General features: G+C 45.6%; 2 protein-coding genes across 6 annotated transcripts in view; both read left to right on the forward strand.

Annotated features, from left to right (window-relative positions):
* The window catches only part of PGM2L1 (phosphoglucomutase 2 like 1), a 212,749-nt gene that overhangs the window by 82,169 nt on the left and 108,623 nt on the right, over positions 1 to 21,957 (forward strand). The window lies entirely within an intron of this gene.
* Positions 3,251 to 20,208, forward strand: KCNE3 (potassium voltage-gated channel subfamily E regulatory subunit 3). 5 transcript variants are annotated; one of them, XM_081327900.1, is made up of 4 exons: positions 3,251 to 3,318; positions 15,195 to 15,334; positions 15,961 to 16,101; positions 19,658 to 20,208. In XM_081327900.1, the coding sequence occupies exon 4, from the start codon at positions 19,676 to 19,678 to the stop codon at positions 19,949 to 19,951; it is 276 nt and encodes a 91-aa protein (XP_081184026.1). In that variant the 5' UTR covers positions 3,251 to 3,318; positions 15,195 to 15,334; positions 15,961 to 16,101; positions 19,658 to 19,675; the 3' UTR covers positions 19,952 to 20,208. The 5 variants fall into 5 exon arrangements, with proteins under 5 accessions (XP_081184026.1, XP_081184030.1, XP_081184027.1 ...); XM_081327904.1 differs by lacking the exon at positions 15,195 to 15,334 and adding an exon at positions 17,263 to 17,432 and having other exon boundaries at positions 3,252 to 3,318; XM_081327901.1 differs by lacking the exon at positions 15,195 to 15,334 and having other exon boundaries at positions 3,259 to 3,318.

Here is a 21,957-nt window from a genome sequence, read left to right on the forward strand (position 1 = left end):
GCCTAGTATTGACTCCCCCCCCCGCTCCCAGCAACTACAATGACCATGCTTCCCACCTGGGCCTGCCAAGACAGCATCGTTAGATGGTGGACCGCTGTCTTGTCTGTCTTCACCATCAGCCCCCATGCGGAGGGGCTGGGTAGTCTTCAGCTCCCCTCCTGCGGTGTGAGCTGGGGAGGATGGACCTTGCAGTCCAATGCTTCGTTTTTTTGAAAAAGTGCCGCAGGAAAGCCTCAAAACTCTTGGTGACCCCAAAGGCCGGAGGAGTGGGTTGGGGGGGGAGAATGTGCCCAACCAATTTTTTTTGGGGGGGTAGAGTTGCAATTCCCAGCTTTAAGCCCCCTTTTGGCTCCCAAAGCGCCCCCTGCCGACCTATTTTATTTATTACAGCTACACACACAAGTTACAGTTGCAAGAAAAAGTATGTGAACCCTTTGGGATTACATGGAGTTTTGCATGAATTGGCCATAAAATGCGCTCTAAACGTCATGTAAGTCACAACAATAGAAAAACACAGTCTGCTTAAAATAATACTACACAAACAGCTGTTTTCGTGTTTTAATTGAACATAAGATGGAAACATTCACAGTGCAGGGTGGAAAAAGTATGTGAACCCCTAGCCTAATGACTTCTCCAAGAGCTAATTGGAGCCAGGAGTGAGCCAACCTTGACCCCAATCAGTGTGATGATATTGGATGTGTTGCTGACAGCTGTCCTGCCCTTTAAAAACACACACCTGTTTTGGGTTTACTGGTCTCAAGAAGCACTGTCTGATGTGAACCATGCCTCGCTGAAAAGAGCTCTCAGAAGACCTACGATCAGGAATTGTTGACTTGCATGAAGCTGGAAAGGGTTACAAAAGTATCTCCAAAAGCCTTGATGTTCATGTGTCCACGGTAAGACAGACTGCCTACAAATGGAGAAAGTTTAGCACTGTTGCTACTCTCCCTAGGCGTGGTCGTCCTGTAAAAAAGACTGCCAGAGCACAGCGCATAATGCTTAATGAGGTCAAGAAGAATCCTAGAGTGTCAGCTAAAGCCCTACAGAAATCTCTGGCACATGCTAACATTTTTGTTGACACATCTACAATAAGGAAAACATTAAACAAGAATGGAGTACATGGGAGGACACCACGGAGGAAGCCATTGCTGTTCAAAAAAAAAAATATTGCAGCACGTTTGAAGTTTGCAAAAGAGCACCTGGATGTTCCACAGCACTACTGGCAAAATATACTGTGGACAGATGAAACCAAAATTGAGTTGTTGGGGAAAAACACACAACACTATGTGTGGAGACAAAAAGGCACAGCACACCAACATCAAAACCTCATCCCCACTGTAAAACATGGCAGAGGGAGCATCATGGTTTGGGGCTGCTTTGCTGCCTCAGGGCCTGGATGGATTGTTGTCATTGATGGGAAAATGAATTCCAGAGTTTATCAGGACATTTTGCAGGAAAACGTACGACCATCTGTCTGCCAACTGAAGCTCCGCAGAGGATGGGTGATGCAACAGGACAATGACCCAAAGCATACAAGTAATTCAACAAAACAATACGCCTTCTGGAGTGGCCCAGTCAGAGTCCTGACCTCAAACCAATTGAAATGTTGTGGCATGACCTTAAGAGAGCGATTCACACCAGACATCCCAAGAATATTGCTACACTGAAAGAGTTTTGTGCAGAGGAGTGGTCCAAAATTACTCCAGATCGTTGTGCAGGTCTGATCTGCAACTGCAGGAAACGTTTGGTTGAGGTTATTGCTGCCAAAGGAGGGTCAACCAGTTGTTAAGTCCAAAGGTTCACATACTTTTTCCACCCTGCACTGTGAATGTTTCCATCTTATGTTCAATTAAAACACGACAACAGCTAACGTTTGCGCAGTATTATTTTAAGCAGTGTTTTTCTATTGTTGTGACTTACATGACGTTTGGAGCGCATTTTATGGCCAATTCATGCAAAACTCCACGTAATCCCAAAGGGTTCACATACTTTTTCTTGCAACTGTAGCTGGGAGCGGCTCACAATATGAAAAGATAAAAACACGAGTTAAGTAAAAGACTGCAAAAGTACAAAACACAATTCACAGCCCTAGCTGAAAGGTGGGGTGGGACGGGGGACGGGTAGTCCTCGGCTTTACGACCACAATCGAGCCCCAAGTTCTCATTGCTAAGCGAGACCGTTGTTAAGTGAGTTTTGCCCCAGCTTGCTTGCTATGGTTGTTAAGCGGATCACGGCAGACGTTAACACGGTCGCTAAGCGAATCTGGCTTCGCCATTTTGCTGGCCGGAAGGGCGTAAGAGGGGATCAGGTGTGACATCCCCCCCCTCCCCTCCCCCGGGACGCTGCGGCTGTCATAAGTACGAGTCGGTTGCCCAGAATCTGAATTTTTGATCACGTGACCCTGGGGAACGCTGCAAGAACGGTCGTAAGTGTGAAAAAACCGGTCGTAAGTGTGAAAAAACCGGTCGCAAGTCCCTTATCTCGGCCGTCGAATGGAGGCTAAATAAACGTAACTCGAGGACTGTAGAATAAGGGGAAGCGAAGGGGGGGGATCTATGATGAATCTATACACACACACACACAGACAGACACACACACACACACACACACCTGGAAGCCCCTCCTCCAAGCCTCCTCCAGAGCCAGGTCTTTTGAGCCACCTGGCCGTCGAATGGAGGCTAAATAAACGTAACTCGAGGACTGTAGAATAAGGGGAAGCGAGGGGGGGGATCTATGATGAATCTATACACACACACACACACACACACACACACCTGGAAGCCCCTCCTCCAAGCCTCCTCCAGAGCCAGGTCTTTTGAGCCACCTGGCCGTCGAATGGAGGCTAAATAAACGTAACTCGAGGACTGTAGAATAAGGGGAAGCGAAGGGGGGGGATCTATGATGAATCTATACACACACACACAGACACACACACACACACACAGACACACACACACACACCTGGAAGCCCCTCCTCCAAGCCTCCTCCAGAGCCAGGTCTTTTCAGCCACCTGGCCTACCTTGCAGGGCGGGCGTGCGGGACCCTCTGGGACGGCCCGGCCGGCTGACAGATCTGCAACCTGCGCCCGCAGCTCGTGCCCGTGGCGCCCGCGGACTCCGTCCCCCCCCGCCGCCCCCAGTCCCTGGAGCCCGCCAGGCAGGAGTTCCACCGGCGAAGCTGGCCCGGGACGCCCGATCCGCCGGCGGAGGAAGGGCTGGCGGAGACCTCGCCTCCCCAGCTCCGAGGCGGCGCCCGCGGACGGGGCCGGGCCAGCCGGGCGGCGAGCCGTCGCATCTGGCGGGCGCCGCGGGGCAGAGGTGAGTGCAAATCCGGGGCGGGCTGGAGGGGCTGAGCGCCGAGCCGGGGCGCCTCTGGGCACGTGCAGAGCGCCCCTGGCTGGCTTCGCCTGGCTGGGCCGGGGTCTGCAGGGAGAGAGCGGGTGGGCGGCAGCCAAAGCGGCTTGCCCAAGGAGGCTCGGCGGAGGGTCAGGTGGAAGCCGAGTTTGCGGGTCCGTCTGCAGGTCGTGGGAACGCAGCCCCTGGCTTAGCTAGAAGTGGGTTTCCCGACCCGGGCAGCTTTCAGACGGGTGGACTCCCATCTCCCAGGGCTGGGGAGGCGCGGGGGGGGGTGTTCTGAGGACCGAAGTCCCCCTGCCTTGAAGTTGCCAAAGAAGGGGAACTCCCAGCCTTCGAAGGTCGTGTGAACCAGAACGGAACCCAGGTAAGGTCTCTTTGCAAGACAGATGGGGGGGGGGCGGAGGGAGACAGGTGGAGGGTTAAAAAGCACGGGGGTGTGTGTGGGGGGGGGGAACCAGACAGGTGCTTACAATCAGGACTGGACTGAGGCCAGTGGATTTCCAGCTCAGAGCGAGCAAGGTGTGTGTGAGAAAGAGGCAACCAGCTGAGGCTGCATCAGAAACTGGTGTGAAGGTGGAGATTTGGGGGACTCACACCAAAATCTCTTCCCCCCCTCTCTCATCTATCCATCCATCCTTCTCTCTCTCTTTCCTATCTATCTATCTATCTATCTATCTATCTATCTATCTATCTATCTATCTATCTATCTATCTATCTATCTATGTATCTATTGATTTCCCTCCCTCCCTCTTTCTCTCTTTCCTATCTATCCATCCATCCATCCATCCATCCATCCATCCATCCATCCATCCATATCTATATCTATATCTATCTATTGATCTCTCTCTCTCCTTCTCTCTCTCTTTCCTATCTATCTATCTATCTATCTATCTATCTATCTATCTATCTATCTATTGATTTCCCTCCCTCCCTCTCTTTCTCTTTCTTATCTATCCATCCATCCATCCATCCATCCATATCTATATATCTATCTATTGATCTCTATCTCTCTCCTTCTCTCTCTTTCCTATCTATCTATCTATCTATCTATCTATCTATCTATCTATCTATCTATCTATCTATCTATCTATCTATCTATCTATCTATCTATCTATCTATTGATTTCCCTCCCTTTCTCTCTTTCTTATCTATCTATCTATCCATCCATCCATCCATATCTATATCTATATCTATCTATTGATCTCTCTCTCTCTCCCTCCCTCTCTCTTTTTCTCTTTCCTATCTATCCATCCATCCATCCATCCCACTTTTTCCCCCGTGCAGAAATTGTGCAGCCTTTACAATGTATTTTATTTTACGTTATATTTTATTGTATTTTTACTATTGTATTTTTATTTTGTTCGGCTTTGCTTTATGTTTCACGTCGATTTATTTTTTATTTTACTTTATTTGTTCATCGCACCGTCAGCCAGATGTTCAGAGTGGATTCGGCCTTTACGTCCCGCCTGTCGTGTCCTTCTCAAAGGGCCCGGAATAGCCAGGTGTGGATGTCGCTGATATCGTCGCAGGATGGAAGCTGCTTTCTTTCATTTTCCTTCATTTCCTTTTCTTTTCTTTCACTTACTTTTTTCTTTTCATCTTATCTGTATCGAGTTTGATCCTACTTTTATTTATATTTATATTTTGCCTTGTTTTATTTACGTGGCTATTCATCAGAGCGGCTTTGGACAGCTAATCAACACCCCTGCGATGGATTCTGCTTCTGGGTTCGATAGGAAACTTAAAACTTGCAAAGGGCCCAATCGCTCTGATTTTTAGGAAATATTCTGCCCCCTCCTTTGGCATCAGCCTCTTTGCAGGGACCCCTTTCCGGCTCTCTTTGGCTGTTGGTGCGTTCAGAGGCACTTCGAGGTTGTATTTACACACCCGTCCTGGAATGAGTGGAAATTGTAAACAGTGAGGTCAGCCAGCCAGGAAAACCAGGAAACAGAAGCGGTAATAATTTCTTTATGAACAGGGGCCATTCACAGAACAGATGGGCGTGAAAAGAGGGAGATTGTGAGAGCGGTGAACGGATGCACACATGCGGTGGAGTTTTTAAAAAAATTAAAGAGCACGCAGACAAGCCAGCTTTCGTCCTTGTTGACATCACTGGAGGGGGAAAAAACGGAAGTCTCTTGGATTTGTACAGTAATGTTTCTCAATCCTGCCTATTTTCAAGCTGGGTGGACTTCAGCTCCCAGAATTCCCCAGCCAGGTATGGTGGCTGGGGAATGCTGGGAGTTGAAGTCCACCTGTCTTTTAAAACATCCTAGCTGGAGAATTCTAGGAATTGTAGACTACCCATCTTGAAGCATGCTGGCTGGGGATTTCTGGGAATTGCAGTCCACCCATCTTAAAGCAGGCTGTCCGTGGAATTCTGGGACTTGAAGTCCATCTGTCTTAAAGCAGGCTGGCTGGGGAATTCTGGGAACTGAAGTCCTCTCTTAAAGCATGCTGGCTGGGGAATGATGGGAATTAAAGTCCCATAAGACTCTAGAAAGAGTGCAGAGAAGAGCAACAAAGATGATTGGGGGACTGGAGGCTAAAACATATAGGGAACGGTTGCTGGAATTGGGTATGTGTAGTTTAAGGAAGAGAAGGGTGAGGGGTGACATGATAGCAGCCTTCCAGTATCTCAGGGGCTGCCCCAAAGAAGAGGGAGTCAAGCTATTCTCCAAAGCGTCTGAAGGCAGGACAAGAAGCAACGGATGGAAACTCATCAAGGAGAGAAGCAACCTAGAACTAAGGAGAAACTTCCTGACAGTGAGAACAACTAACCAGTGGAACTACCTGCCTCCAGAAGCGGTGAATGCTCCAACACTGGAAGTTTTTAAGAAGAGACTGGACAGCCATTTGAAATGGTATAGGGTTTCCTGCCTGAGCAGGGGGTTGGACTAGATGACCTCCAAGGTCCCTTCCAACTTCTTCTTCTTCTTCTTCTTCTTCTTCTTCTTCTTCTTCTTCTTCTTCTTCTTCTTCTTCTTCTTCTTCTTCTTCTTCATCATCATCATCATCATCATCATCATCATTATTATTTTTTATTTATTATTATTATTATTATTATTATTATTATTATCATTATCATTATCATTATCATTATCATTATCATTATTATTATTATTATTATTATTATTATTATTATTATTATTATTATTATTATTATTATTATTATCTGTCTTAAAGCAGAATGGCTGGGGGATTGTGGGACCAGCAGGGTTAAAGTAGCCAAAGTTGAGAAAGACTGTTCTAGAGAGATGGCTATAAAATTAATCTCTTGGGACACACGAGGGAGAAATTGCACCTTTTAAGTCAGAGGCTGTTTTTCCAAAAATTACGCAACTTGGAATGTGTCAAGTTCACCTGACCAGTCACAAGTTGTACAACCTGTGGGCGAACCTCCTGTCTTCGGGTTGCATTAAAAACACAGGGCAATATATCTTAGATTAAGGCTGTAATTCCCCTCCCGTTTCCCAGGTTTTTTTAAAAAAAAATATTGTCAGTTTACGAGGGCTGCACCAACTACAAACGCATTTCTTAAAACGGGATTTTTCTTTGATTGATGCTCTACGTCGAGGCTCATATTTTATTAATTAATTAATTAATTAATTAATTATTGGGACTTATATGCCGCCCTATCTCCCGAAGGACTCGGGGCAGCTAACAACAATAAAACACAATAATACAAATGTTAAAAAAAAGATTAAACTAACAAGCCCCAGTGATAAAATATTAAAAACATTTTCTTTTTGAAAACCCCTATCATCAGGTTTGGTGGGTGGGTGGGTTCCTACACAGGTCGTCCTTGACATACGACCACTTCCGTTGCTAAGCAGTGCAGTTGCTAAGTGAGCTCTGACCCATTTTACGGCCTTTCTTGCCGCGGCTGTTAAGTGAATGGCTGCTGCTAAGCGAGTCACACGGTCGTTAAGTGAATCCGGCTCCCCCCCCATTGATTTTGCTTGTCGGAAGGTCGCAAGAGGGGATCACATGACCCCTGGGGCACTGCGACTGTCATAAATGTGAGTCAGTTGCCAAGCATCCGAATTTTGATCACGTGACCGGGGAGGGGGGAAAATGCTACGATGGTCGTAAGTGTGAAAAATGATCATGAGTCACTTTTCCAGTGCTGTTGGAGCTCCGAATGGCCACTAAACGGGCGGTCGTAAATTGAGGACTCCCTAGATTTCAGTCCCAGCTTTTCTCCGGGACCTTGGGGCGATTTGTGTGGCAATCTGCCTTCGTGTTGTTCCTGGAACAACGACCCTGCCAGGTGGGCTGTCACTTGGATTGTTTCCAAGGTGGATCTCCCCACGCTAGGCCAACATCTCGACCACCAGCCAGGGGGGGCACCAATGTCCTCTGCAAAAGAGGGGCTTTTTAATTCCCCCCCCCCCAGGTGCCAGGAAGGGTTCTGGGCCCGAGAAAGGCACATCCGGCCGTTCCTTCTGGACCCTCCACGGCTCCTTTGGCCTCTGGACTCACTGACCTCTCCAACTCTGGAGAACCTCATTAGAGGGACAGGGATTCTCTCTCTCTCTCTCTCTCTCTCTCTCTCTCTCTCTCTCTCTCTCTCTCTCTCTCTCTCTCTCTCTCTCTCTCTCTCTCTCTCTTTCTTCTCTGCTTTCTCTTTCTATCTCTCTCTCTTTCTCTCCTTTCTCTCTCTTTAACTGTCTCTGTGTCTCTCTCTTTTTCTCTGCTTCTCTCACTTTCACTGCCTCTGTGTCTCTTTCTCTCTTTTTTCTCTCTCTTTAACTGTCTCTGTCTCTCTCTTTTTCTCTGCTTTTTCTTTCACTGTCTCTGTGTCTCTTTCTCTCTTTCTCTTTGTCTCTCTCTGCCTCTGTCTCTCTCTCTGTGTCTGTCTCTCTTTCTCTCTCTTTCTCTTTCTCTCCTTTTCTCTGCTTTTTCTCTCTTTCACTGTCTCTGTCTCTCTCTCTCTTGCTTTCTCAGTCTGTCTCTCTTTCTCTTTCTCTCTCTTGCTTTCTCTTTCTCTTTCTCTCTCTCACTCTCTCTCTCTCTCTCTCTCTCACACACACACACACATAGAAACACATGTCACAGACATACACAATCAAACAACCCCCTGGGCTGTGTGTTTTGCTTTCTAGCCAGTCTCAAGATTTGTTCAGTTCATGGTGATTCCAGGTGAGAGAATTAGGAAGCAGGTAATGTGGAGAAGAGAAGCTTTCCTCCTCCTCCTCCTCCTCCTCCTCCTCCTCCTCCTCCTCCTCCTCCTCCTCCTCCATCATTTATACAACCCAAAGGCTGGAAGGGACCTTGGAGGTCTTCTAGTCCAACCCCCTGCTCAGGCAGGAGACCATTTCAGACAAACGATTGTCCAATCTCTTCTTCAAAACCTCCAGTGTTGGAGCATCCGCAACTTCTGGTGGCCAGCTGTTCCCCTGGCTACTTGTTCTGACTGTCAGGCAAATTCTCCTTAATTCCAGGTCGCTTCTCTCCTTTTTTTTTTTTAGAAATTTTTATTAAATGTACATTTAAAAACAAAAGTGGACATGATTCAACTTCCCTAGCTACAACATTACTATTAGTATTACCTTATCTTACAGAAAGAAATAACAAAAACTTAAAATGCATTCTATGCCAGGACAGGGTATAACAAACTATACATATAACATCTGTAAATTTTTTAGTAAACTGTCTTTCAGTCGTCAGTGTTATATTTACATATCTTTCAGCTGTGTCCTGATATAGGTGCTCATAAGAAATCCTTACATTATCAACTAATCAAACAATAGTCATCTCAGCGATCCTCCTTATCTCTAACCCATCGTACAAATTTTGCCAAATTTCATAATGCTCCGTTTCAGTCTTATGTTTGATCTCTAGGGTTAACACCTGTCCTTTCGGCTCAGGATAAAATTTTATCTATTATTTCTTCTTCAATGGGTGTTTCCTTTCTTTTCCATTTTTGGGCATATGCCAGTCTTGCTGCGGTTAAAATATGCACTAATAAGTAGAAAGATGCTTTGCTGAGTTTATCATTAATAATCCCTAATAAGAAGGTTTCTGGTTATAAATCAATTTTTGTTAGTAATATTTCTTCCAACCAATTTTTTATCCGCTGCCAGAAATTTTGCGCTTTTGAACATTCCCACCACATATGAGTCCCTGGAAGGTTGCTTCTCCCCTTGATGAGTTTCCATCCGTGGCTTCTCGTCCTGCCTTCAGGCGCTTTGGAGAATAGCTTGACTCCCTCTTCTTTGGGGCAGCCCCTGAAATACTGGATCACTGCTATCCTGTCTCCCCTGATCCTTTTCTTTGTTAGATTAAATCAGGGGTCCTCAAACTTGGCCCTTTTATGACTGGTGGACTTCAACTCCCAGAATTCCTCAGCCAGCATGGGGGAACTATGGCCCCTTCATGACTTGTTGACTTCAACTCCCAGAATTCCTCAGCCAGCGTGCCTGGCTGAGGAATTCTGGGAGTTGAAGTCCACAAGTCATAAAAGGGCCAAGTTTGAAGACCCGTGGATTAAATGTACCGAGTTCCTGGAAAACATTAAGTTAGGGAAAGCCCCTTTGCGCCAAATGCGTTGTGCAAGGGGAAGGGATTCGCACGCTGGGCGTCTGAGCATGTCACTGACCTTGTTCCTCTCTTGGTTTGCCAACTCTGGAAAAGGCCAGCGGAGATCCGGCAGCTCCTAGGCTGAGGAGGAAGAGGAGCCTCATGAGTCAGCGGGAACCCCAGCGGCATTTTGCTGCGTGCTGCAAAAGGGGTGCCTTTGGAAGCAAGTTGCGTTGTCATCCAGGACTTGTGCATCAGAGTTTTCTTAGAAATGGCAGTGAAGGTCCCGGGTGCGAGGAGGAGGAGGAGGGATGACGTTATTCATTCAGTCGTACACAACTCTTGGTGAGCCAATGGGCCAGGTTGCTCCACCACATATTACGCAACTTCTTTGCACCTGAAGGCCGGAGAAGAAGCAACGGATGGAAACTCATCAAGGAGAGAAGCAACCTGGAACTAAGGAGAAACTTCCTAAGTGCGAGGACAATTGACCAGTGGAACAACCTGCCTCCAGAGGTTGTGGGTGCTCCACCGCTGGAGGCTTTTAAGAAGAGACTGGACAGCCACTTGTCTCGAACTGTATAGGGTCTCCTGCCTGGGTTGGACTAGATGACCTCCAAGGTCCCTTCCAACTCTGTGATTCTGTTATCTGTTCTGTTAACTGTCATTCATGTCTAGTTTAATGAAGAGAAGGACTAGGGGAGACATGATAGCAGTCTTCCAGTATCTCAGGGGCTGCCCCAAAGAAGAGGGAGCCAAGCTATTCTCCAAAGCACCTGAAGAAGGCAGGAGAAGAAGCAACGGATGGAAACTAATCAAGGAGAGAAGCAACCAAGAACTAAGGAGAAAATTCCTGACAGTGAGAACAATTAACCAGTGGAACAACCTGCCTCCAGAAGTAGTGAATGCTCCATCCCTGGAGGTTTTTAAGAATAGATTGGATAGCCAGTTATCTGACATAGTATAGGTTCTCCTGCTTCATCAAGGGGCTGGACTAGAAGACCTCCAAGGTCTGTTCCAACTGTGTTACTTGGTTATTATTATTATTAATATCTTGGAATCTTGGGCAGGTCTAGCTTCATGAAAAGAAGGAATAAGGGTGACCTGATAGCAGTCTGCAACAGACGGAAACCCATCAAGGAGAGAAGCAACCTGGAATTAAGGAGAAACTTCCTGACAGTGAGGACAATTAACCAGTGGAACCACCTGCCTCCAGATGTTTTGGGTTTTCCATCGCTGGAGGCTTTTAAGAAGAGACAGGATGACGTCTTGTCTGGAATTTGTAGAATCTCCTGTCTGAGCAGTGGGTTGGACTACTAGATGACCTCCGAGGTCCCTTTCAACTCTGTTATTCCATATTCTAGGAATATCACCTCACTTTGTATTAAGCTTATGATTTCATTTGTCCTGTTGCCCCCTCCAACCAGGGATGTGAGGTCGCTCCCGAGTGGCAGTGCATTGTGTCTATGTCTGTGTGTGTGTGTGTGTGTGTGTGTGTGTGTATCGTGTTCTTAATGTTTATCAAAAACATTTTGTCTTGAGGCAATGTGCTCCAAAATGGAACAGCACGTGAGCTAAAACAATAGAAAGAGAGGCGTTTGATTCATTAGCCCATAGTTGGACCATCCAATGTTTGGAAACAGCCGGTGTCAGTAAAAACATCAGCATGTTTATAGGAAAAGCAACAAAGTGGTGGGAAGTCAGAAACGGTGGTTGGAAGTGAAAAATATGGGATTGTCAAGATTAGGAGAGGCACCGACCTTATTGTTTGTCATTGCCCCGATCCCAGTTTCACTAATTTTGCAGAAAACAAACCTTGTTATCAGACAGCAGAAAGAAAAAGAAAAAAGCTAATTTAATCTCCCATTTGCCTTATACGGAGATCTGAAGATTTATGGAAAAATCAGAATTATTTTTTTTTACAAAGTTTTATTAGTGTATAATACACGATACAATCGAAATGCAAAGTAAACAGCGGGAAAGATGGGGGAGGGAAAAGGGAGTAGAAAAGGGAGGGAAGGGAGAAAAAAGTGGTTTTTTTTTAAAAAAAAGGCCCTGACTTCGGGCTTCCTGTGGCACAAATCTTCAAATCTCAACTTCTTACTTTTGCAAAATAACATAAACTAGCCGTTTTGATAACATCAAATCTGTCTATAATTGGTAAAGCCCACAATCAAAATTTCATTTTTCCCCCCATCTCAAGCACAAAATCCAGAAGCGGTTTCCATGTGGCAATAAAAGTATTTGTGTATTTTTTTCTTTAATCCATTCAGTCAGTTTAGCCACCTCTGCTAGCTCCATCAGCTTTTGTAAATAAATAGAAATAGTTCACAAACATGGTGAGAATTTGTAGAATAGAATAGAATAGAATAGAATAGAATAGAATAGAATAGAATAGAATAGAATAGAATAGAATAGAATAGAATAGAATAGAATAGAAAATATGGAATAGAACAGAATAGAATAGAATAGAATAGAGAATTAGAATAGAATAGAATAGAATTAAGGGACGCGGTGGCTCAGTGGGTTAGGACGCTGAGTTTGTCGATCAGAAGGTCGGCAGTTTGGCGGGTCGAATCCCGAGTGCCGCGTAGCAGAGTGAGCGCCTGTTACTCGTCCCAGCTTCTGCCAACCTAGCAGTTCGAAAGCACGTAAAAATGCAAGTAGAAAAATAGGGACCACTACGGAGGGAAGGTAACAGCGTTCCGTGCACCTTTGGTGTCTAGTCATGCTGGCCACATGACCACGGAGACGTCCTCGGACAAGCGCTGGCTCTTCGGCTTTGAAACGGAGATGAGCACCGGCCCCTAGAGTTGGAAACGACTAGCACGCACGTGCGGGGGAAACTTTACCTTTAACTTTAGAATAGAATTAGAAAAGGAATAGAAAGAATAGAAATAGAAATAGAAATAAGAATAGAATAGAATGTGATGAGAATAGAACAGAACAGAATAGAGCCGGAAGGGACCTTGGAGGTCTTCTAGTCCAGCCCCCTGCTGAAGCACTGCACGAACACATCCTGGCTATCCAAAGACACGACCGACTGTCCCTCATATCCATCCACGCAGACTCAGATCTAACCGGGACCCAACCCAAATCAAGGAGAGAAAGAGAACTTCCAAGCCTGGTTCTCCACCAGCAATAAGTCAATAAATGGACACATGGGCATCCATCCAGTCTACCAACTGCTGCGAACGAAGGAGCTACTTCAACAGCAATCCCGAAAGCAGCGTTTAAAAATGAACAAACAGCCACCTCGCCACCAAGCAACAAAAAATCGCAACCCTCCCCAAGAAACCGGACCACGTCCCGACAACGACAGCCAGCCAACCAAACAACCCGAAACCAGACAGTGACTCAGAGGCAACTGAACGAACAAACACCATTTGCATCGCACAGACGGTACTTAAACACCAAGGACGGTGGCCCAGCAACAACAGCCAGCCAATCAATCAGTCCGAGACCAGATCATGACTCAGCAACATCCAGACTAATTTACATCGAACTAAAAAGGTATTTAAAGGCCAGCGCTCTGACAGACGAGCACAAGTCTGTCACAAGTAAAGTTCGACATTTAGGCAAGAAAAGCCAAATGCACAGATACAATATAGGTGGTACCTTGCTCAATAGTAGTAACTGTGAGAGGGATCTCGGAGTCCTAGTGGACAATCCCTTAAATAGGAGCCAGCCGTGTACGGCAGCTGCCAAAAAAGCCAACACAGTGCTAGGCTGCATTAACAGAGGGATAGAATCGAGATCACGTGAAGTGTTAATACCACTTTACAAGGCCTTGGTAAGGCCACACTTGGAATCCTGCCTCCAGTTTGGGTCACCACGATGTAAAAAGAGATGTTGAGACTCTAGAAAGAGTGCAGAGAAGAGCAACAAAGATGATTGGGGGACTGGAGGCTAAAACATATAAGGAACGGTTGCTGGAACTGGGTATGTCTAGTTTAACAAAGAGAAGGCTGAGTGGGGACAGGATAGCAGCCTTCCAGTATCTCAGGGGCAGCCCCAAAGAAGAGGGAGTCAAGCTGTTCTCCAAAGCACCTGAAGGCAGGACAAGAAGCAACGGATGGAAACTCATCAAGGAGAGAAGCAACCTGGAACTAAGGAGAAACTTCCTGACAGTGAGAACTATTAACCAGTGGAACTCCTTGCCTAGAGAAGTGGTGAATGCTCCAACATTGGAAGTTTTTAAGAAGACACCGGACAGCCATTTGTCTGAAATGGTATAAGGTTTCCCGCCTGAGCAGGGGGTTGGACTAGATGACCTCCAAGGTCGCTTCCAACTACTACTACTACTACTTCTTGTTGATGTTGTTGTTGATGTTGTTGTTGTTGTTGTTATTATGAGGACCCAGATTGTTGGGGGCAATTAAGCTGACTTTGTAATAATGCCGCTTGGGGGTGTGTGAAAGCCCTAATAAGCAGGCATATACATAGAATGAAGGCTGCTGCTAAGCTTGTAAGCCGCCCTGAGTCTTCGGAGAAGGGCGGGATATAAATGGAATTAAAATAAATAAATAAAAATTATTATTATTATTATTATTATTATTATTATTATTATTATTATTATTATTATTATTATTATTATTATTATTATTATTATTATTATTATTATTATTATTATTCTCAGCCCACAGACCAACATTCTTGCTCTCTACAGTTAGCCCCAGTTGGCTGCGTGTAAAGTTATCTGAGATTTTTAAAAACGTAGTAGACTCGGATTTAGTAAATTTGGGTTTCGCTGCAGAAAAGCATCACATTCACACGACTGCACGGCGAGCTTTTTCTTCCTGCAGCAAGGATGGGGAACTGTCTTTCCAGGCAAGCTAATGTGCTAGAATTGGGTCTCTGCAAGATCAGGGACCTTGTTAACCGCGTGTCTGAATATCCGACTGAAGGAGATTATTAGAATACGGCATCCGTTTTTGATCACCATGATGCAGAAAAGATGTCGAGACTTTAGGAAGAGGGCAGAGAAGAGCAACAAAGACGATTAGGAGAACGGAAGCTAAAATATGTCAGGAAGGGCTGCAGGAATTGGGTGTGTCTAGTTCAGGGGTAGGCAACCTCGGCTCTTTTATGACTCATGGACATCAACTCCCAGAATTCCTGAGTCAGCTAAGCTGACTCAGGAATTCTGGGAGTTGAAGTCCATGAGTCATAAAAGAGTCGAGGTTGCCTACCCCTGGTCTAGTTTAATGAAAAGAAGGACTGGGTGGGACATGATAGCATCATATTTGAGGGGCTGCCACAAAGAAGAGGGTGTGTGTGTCTGTGTGTGTGTGTGTGTGTGTGTGTTTCAGCCTATTCTCCAAAGGACCAGAAGGCAGGACAAGAAAGCAACAGATGGAAACTCATCAAGGAGAGAAGCAAGCTGGAATTAAGGAGGAATTTCCTAACAGTGAGGACAATTAACCAGTGGAACTGCTTGCCACCAGACGTTGTAGGTGCTTCGTCACTGGAGGTTTTTAAGAAGAGACTGGACAAACATTTGTCTGTAATAGTACTGAGTCTCCTGCTTGAGCAGGGGGCTGGACTAGAAGACCTCCAAGGTCCCTTCCCGCTCTATTATTGCGTTATGAAGGAGAGAAGCAACCTAGAATTAAGGAGAAACTGCCTGACAGCGAGAACAATTAATCAGTGGAACGTCTTAACTCTAGAAATTGTGGGCGCTTCATCCCTGGAGGCTTTTAAGAAGAGGCTGGACAGCCACTTGTCTGAAATGGTATAGGGTCACTCCTGCTTGAGCAAGGGGCTGGACTAGAAGACCTCCCAAGGTCCCTTCCCGCTCTGTTCTTCTGTTATCCTGAGATACTCAAGTCTTGCAACCATTTGTAGAGAGAGAGACCTGTTAGGGTAAGCAGAAATCAGGCGGAGTCTGACATAATCTTGACTGACTCAAAACATTTAATGAAATCTCAGAAGCTCGCCAGGATAAGGCGTATGGCGATCCGGTGATCCGGTGTTCCAGGGCATTTCACCAAAATAGACGATTGCTTGGAGGGCGGATCTAGTTTTGCCTGGAAGATAAAAGCCTGCCTCACCTTTTCTGCTTTTCATTTTATGCAGGTCTGCAAAGCAGCTTCTGCTCTGGGCTTTGCCTAATTTTTTGCACCCGTCCCTTCTTCGGTGAGGAGAAGAACAGATAGTCCTCCAGATACGACTTTGGTCGGGACCGGAATTTCCGTTGCTAAGCAAGACGGCTGTTCAGTGAGTCGTGCCGATTTTGTGACCTTATTTTATTTTATGATTTTTTTTTGGCCACGGTTGTGGAACAAGTCGTTGCAGTTGTGGAGGGGAAGATGGAAAATTAGCACGGGGGTGGGTGGGTGCGTCGAATTGCACAAAAGAACCCTTGATTCTTGCAGCCATCAGGAAGTGATCGGGAGAAATGAGACTTTAAGATCTGAAACTCGTCAGACTAGTTTTTTTTTTAATGTTTGTAATAAGAGCCCAAATTAGACTTTTGCTATCGGGGAAGTCGAAAAATCGTGAGGTTAATTGCCTCTTGCGGTTCAAGAGACGTCTCTTGAGCGTTTCAGCCTGCCAAGAGCCAGTCCCATTGAATGCAACGGGACTTAGGTTTGAAGGAAGGATTAGCGTTTTGTGCCGGTGCAACCGATCCCACCCAGGTGTGCAAATTTACGCCAGGTGATCCATCAAGCTTTTGTTCGGTGGCTGGCAGGGACCTTAAGTGTTCCCACCAAGCAAGTTCACAACAACCTGCCGAATCCAGGAAAGGCATGAATTAAATAATATTTAAGGCCGATCTCTTAGAGGAGAAAAAAATATTTATATATTCCACACACACACACACACACAGACACCCCGGTGTCCTGTTTGTCTTTCTTAACAGAATAACTGAGTAGCAGAGTTGGAAGCGATCTTGAGATCATCTAATCCAGCCCTCTGCTCAGGCAGGAGACCCTATCCCATTTCAGACAAATTGATGTCCAATCTCTTCTTGAAAACCTCCCATGGTGGAGCACCCACAACTTCCAAATTACCCAGAATTCTGGGAATTGGAGTCCACAGGTCTTAAAGCGGCCAAGTTTCAGAAACGCTCACTAAGAGGGGGGGAAAAAAAACCCTACACCGTTAAAACCTGTCATACTTTGCAGGATGGGGCAAGTTCTCCAAACACACACCTGGAGGCCAGGTATGGCTGTTATCACCTCTCGGGTTACTAAGAAGATTGGGAAAGAACAGGAACCAGATCGGCAGGGGAAAAAAAACGATTTTGGTGGACAATTTTGAGGTTAGGCATAAAGGAAGAAGGAGTGGTGCTTCCATTGCAGAATGCAGAAACAAAATAGGATCTATTATAAGCTGCTCTGAGCGCTTTGTAAGTCGAGGTTTCCTGTAACACAGGTGGAGAGGACGACGGCACCACTTTAAGGCCACATCTGGAATTCTGCATCCAGCTTTGGTGGCCACGATGAAAACAGAAATTGAGACTCTGGAAAGAGGGCAGAGAGGAGCAACAAAGATTATCAGGGGACTGGAGGCTCAAACATACGAAGAACGGTGGCTGGAATTGGGTATGTCTAGTTTAATGAAGAGAAGGGCGAGTAGGGACATGATAGCAGCCTTCCAGCATCTCAGGGGCTGCCCCAAAGAAGAGGGAGTCAAGCTATTCTCCAAAGCGCCGGAAAGCAGGACGAGAAGCAACGGATGGAAACTCAGCAAGGAGAGAAGCAACCTGGAATTAAAGAGGAATATTCTGACAGTTAGAACAATTAACCAGTGGAACAACCTGCCTCCAGAAGTGGTGAATGCTCCAACACTGGAGGTTTTTAAGAAGAGACTGGACAGCCATTGGTCCGAAATGGTGGACTTCAACTCCCAGAATTCCTCAGCCAGCATGAGGGAACTATGACCCTTTTATGACTTGTGGACGTCAACTCCCAGAATTCCTCAGCCAGTGTGAGGGAACTATGACCCTTTTATGACTTGTGGACTTCAACTCCCAGAATTCCTCAGCCAGCATGCCTGGCTGAGGAATTCTGGGAGTTGAAGTCCACAAGTCATAAAAGGGCCAGGTTTGAAGACCCCTGATGTCAACTAATAAAACTTCAGTAAGGTTGAAAATCCAGTGAAATAAAGTAGTACAGGTATTGCTCAACCGACACCCACTGGAAAAAGTGACGCAGGTAGGACCATTTCTCATATTTATGACTGTTGCAGCATCTCCGTGGTCACATGATCAAAATTCAGACGCTTAGCCACTGACTCATATTTATGACAAGTTCACTGTCCCCGGGGGTCACGTGATCCCCTTTTGCGACCTTCTGCGAGCAAAGTCAATGGGGAAGCCAGATTCGCTTAAGAACTTAAGGAGCCTTGGTGGAGCAGTGGGCTAATGCCTCCTTAAGTAACACCAGCTGCCTGCAATTAGTGCAGGTTCGAGTCCCACCAGGCTCAAGGTTGACTCAGCCTTCCATCCTTCCCAGGTAGGTAAAATGAGGACCCAGATTGTTGGGGGCAATTAAGCTGACTTTGTAATAATGCCGCTTGGGGTGTGTGTGAAAGCCCTAATAAGCAGGCATATCCATAGAATGAAGGCTATTGCTAAGCACATTGATTTGTGCTTGGATTGTAAGCCGCCCTGAGTCTTCGGAGAAGGGCGGGATATAAATGGGATTAAAAAAAACAAAAATAAAAAAAACTCTGTGACACCCTTAAGAACTGCAGTGATTCCTTTAACAACTGTGGCCAGAAAGGTCATAAACTGGATCAAAACTTGTTTAACAACTGCGCTGCTTAGAAATGGAAATTATAGGCTCCATTGTGGTTGTATGTCGAGGACGACCTGTGTTTAAATATCCTCTGAGGAAGGAAAGGAGGAAAGGAGGACGTTGGTCAGACTTTTGGGGGGGGCACCCTAGAGGAGGCCTATGGTCTCACCCACATCTGGGGGGCTGCAGAGGGAGGGGTCCTTCCCCCCAATTCTCACCAGGGAGTCTGTACTGTTCTCTTGGGAAGTGGCTAAGATTCTGAAAATAGAATATAGAGAGAATAGAATACAGAACAGAACAGAATAGAATAATAGAGTTACATAATAATAGAACAGAACAGAATAAGAGTAGAGTAGAGTAGAGTAGGATAGGATAGGATAGGATAGGATAGAAAATATGGAATTAGAATAGAATAGAATAGAATAGAAAATAGAGAATAGAATAGAATAGAATAGAAAATAGAATAGAATAGAATAGAATAGAAAATAGAAAATAGAATAGAATAGAATAGAATAGAAAATAGAGAATAGAATAGAATAGAATAGAATAGAATAGAATAGAATGTGATGAGAATAGAATAGAATAGAATAGAATAGAATAGAATAGAATAGAATAGAATAGAATAGAATAGAATAGAATAGAATAGAATAGAATAGAATAGAGTAACAGAGTTGAAAGGGACCTTGGAGGTCATCTAATCCAACCCCCTGCTCAGGAAGGAAACCCTAGACCATTGCAGACAAATGGCTGCCTGATCTCTTCTTAAAGACTTCACAGCTTCTGGAGGCAGGTCGTTCCACTGGTTGATTGTTCTCACTGTCAGGAAATTCCTCCTCCATTCCAGGTTGCTTCTCTCCTTGATGAGTTTCCATCTGTTGCTTCTTCTCCTGCCTTCTGGTGCTTTGGAGAACAGGTTGACACACACACCCCTCCTTCTTCTTTGTGGCAGCCCCTCAGATATTGGAAGATGCTCTCATGTCACCCCTGGTCCTTCTCTTCCTGAATTCCCTTCTCTTTCGCTCCACCAGCATCACCCCGAGAGCACAATGGCGGCTAACTACACAGAGACCTGGTTCCAGAAGCTGGAGGTGATGGTGAAGGTCCTCAACCGTACCATCTCCCGCATGGACCCCTGTCCTCAACTGAGCAAGGCCGACAAGGAGGAGAAGGACTCCTATGCCTACATGTACATCCTCTTCATGATGCTTCTCTTCGCCCTGACCGTTGGCAGCCTGATCCTCAGCTACACCCGATCCCGAGAAGTGGACAAGCAGAGCGATCCCTACCACGTGTACATCAAGAACCGGGTGACCATGATTTGAAGGAGGAGGAGGAGGAGAACGAGCCAGGGACTCTTTGCCTTTTGGGAACGACGGGGAACTCTTTTGCGGCGTGCGTCGAGTCTCAAACTCAAGGCTTGAAGGAACGTCTATGTTCTGATGAGCAGAAGTATTAACATCTGGGGGATTTTGAGAGCAGGGCCTGCAAAGAAGCCCAGCCTAGGGGGCCAAAATTTCCTGCCTTAGACTAACCATTGATAAAGTTGTATTATTGATCTGCCTCTTCCTATCAATAAACAAGTTGGAAAAGAGGAAGGATCCAAATATTTATTGATCGACCCGTTTCTGAGTCACTGCAATCCCCACCTTTCAAAAATTTGGGTGGGTGCTCTTTCTATACGACGAGATTGGAGGGTGGAGACGTTTTTCTCCCTCTCTGTCTCTCTCACTTGCACACACACACACACACACACACACACACAGAGACGCACAACTGAGCCCGAAATTTAAGTCAGTTGTGCCCCATTTCACGACCTTTCCTGCCACTGCTGTGATTTGCTTAATGACCGTGGCAGAGAACGTCGTAAAGTGAGCCACTGATCCATTTCACAACTGTTGCACGTTACCCCCCCAATGATGGGCCGGCTCCAGTATGGTTGTAACCTGAGGACTAACTGAAGAGCAGGGATTTTTAGAGTTTTTCAGACTGCAGCACCTGTTGGCTCAGGGGTATTCAAACTTGGCCCTTTGATGACTTGTGGACTTCAGCTCCCAGAATTCCTCAGACAGTGTGCCTGGCTGAGGAATTCTGGCAGTTGAAGTCCAGGGGTCTTCAAACTTGGCCCTTTGATGACTTGTGGACTTCAACTCCCAGAATTCCTCAGCCAGTGTGCCTGGCTGAGGAATTCTGGCAGTTGAAGTCCAGGGGTCTTCAAACTTGGCCCTTTGATGACTTGTGGACTTCAACTCCCAGAATTCCTCAGCCAGTGTGCCTGGCTGAGGAATTCTGGCAGTTGAAGTCCAGGGGTCTTCAAACTTGGCCCTTTGATGACTTGTGGACTTCAACTCCCAGAATTCCTCAGCCAGTGTGCCTGGCTGAGGAATTCTGGCAGTTGAAGTCCAGGGGTCTTCAAACTTGGCCCTTTGATGACTTGTGGACTTCAACTCCCAGAATTCCTCAGCCAGCTTGTCAGGCTGAGGAATTCTGGGAGTTGAAGTCCACAAGTCACCAAAGGGCCACGTTTGAAGAGCCCTGTGTTAGCTAGTTAAAAATGAGATTGCCAGACTTGGTGAGCAAGGGACGAAGTGCCTATGGTAGTGAACAATCTGCATTCAGAAGCATTTTTTAATTTTTTTTTAATATCTCACAGAACCCGATCAAGTTCTTGCGTTCCTCAGCCTGCAGTTTGGAAAATTCTGGAAAACAGGGGACTAATAAATCTACCTGCTTTAAAAACGTTGCCCCATGCCTGGATCAAAGAAAGGAACGGAGAACTGATTTATGTGTCTTGGGAACCAACCCAAATTAAATTTATTCCAGACGTTGGCAGTTAGTTTATTGCCATTGTGCTTTTCCTTCTATTTCTTTCGATGTTTCAAAGGTTGTCGCTGACAGTTGCCTGGAGGATGGAATTGATTTATTCCAAATTGAATGAGTGAAGAAATAAATTTTGGGGATAAAGAGATGGGGAGCAAAGAAGAATCAGCCGGTTATTCCTGTCTGCAAAAGAGCAGGATTAAAAAAACGAGCAATTAGGCCCATGTAAGCAGCTGCAATCCATGAATACTTTTGAAATCTTTATTTATAGGGTATTCTTCTGAAGTAAGAATGAATTATTCTAGATTTTCTATCACATATTATTAAGGTTTTGCAGTCCTGGTTGCATCTGTTCTTCAGGAGGCTGCCTCTAGCTAAAAGGAAAAAGAGAGAGAAATTATATACATACAGTATCTATCTATCTATCTATCTATCTATCTATCTATCTATCTATCTATCTATCTATCTATCTATCTATCTATCTATCTCTGTCTGTCTGTCTCTCTCTCTC

This window comes from Vipera berus (genome assembly GCF_964194415.1).
Source record: "Vipera berus genome assembly, chromosome: 4".
Lineage (NCBI taxonomy): Eukaryota > Metazoa > Chordata > Lepidosauria > Squamata > Viperidae > Vipera > Vipera berus.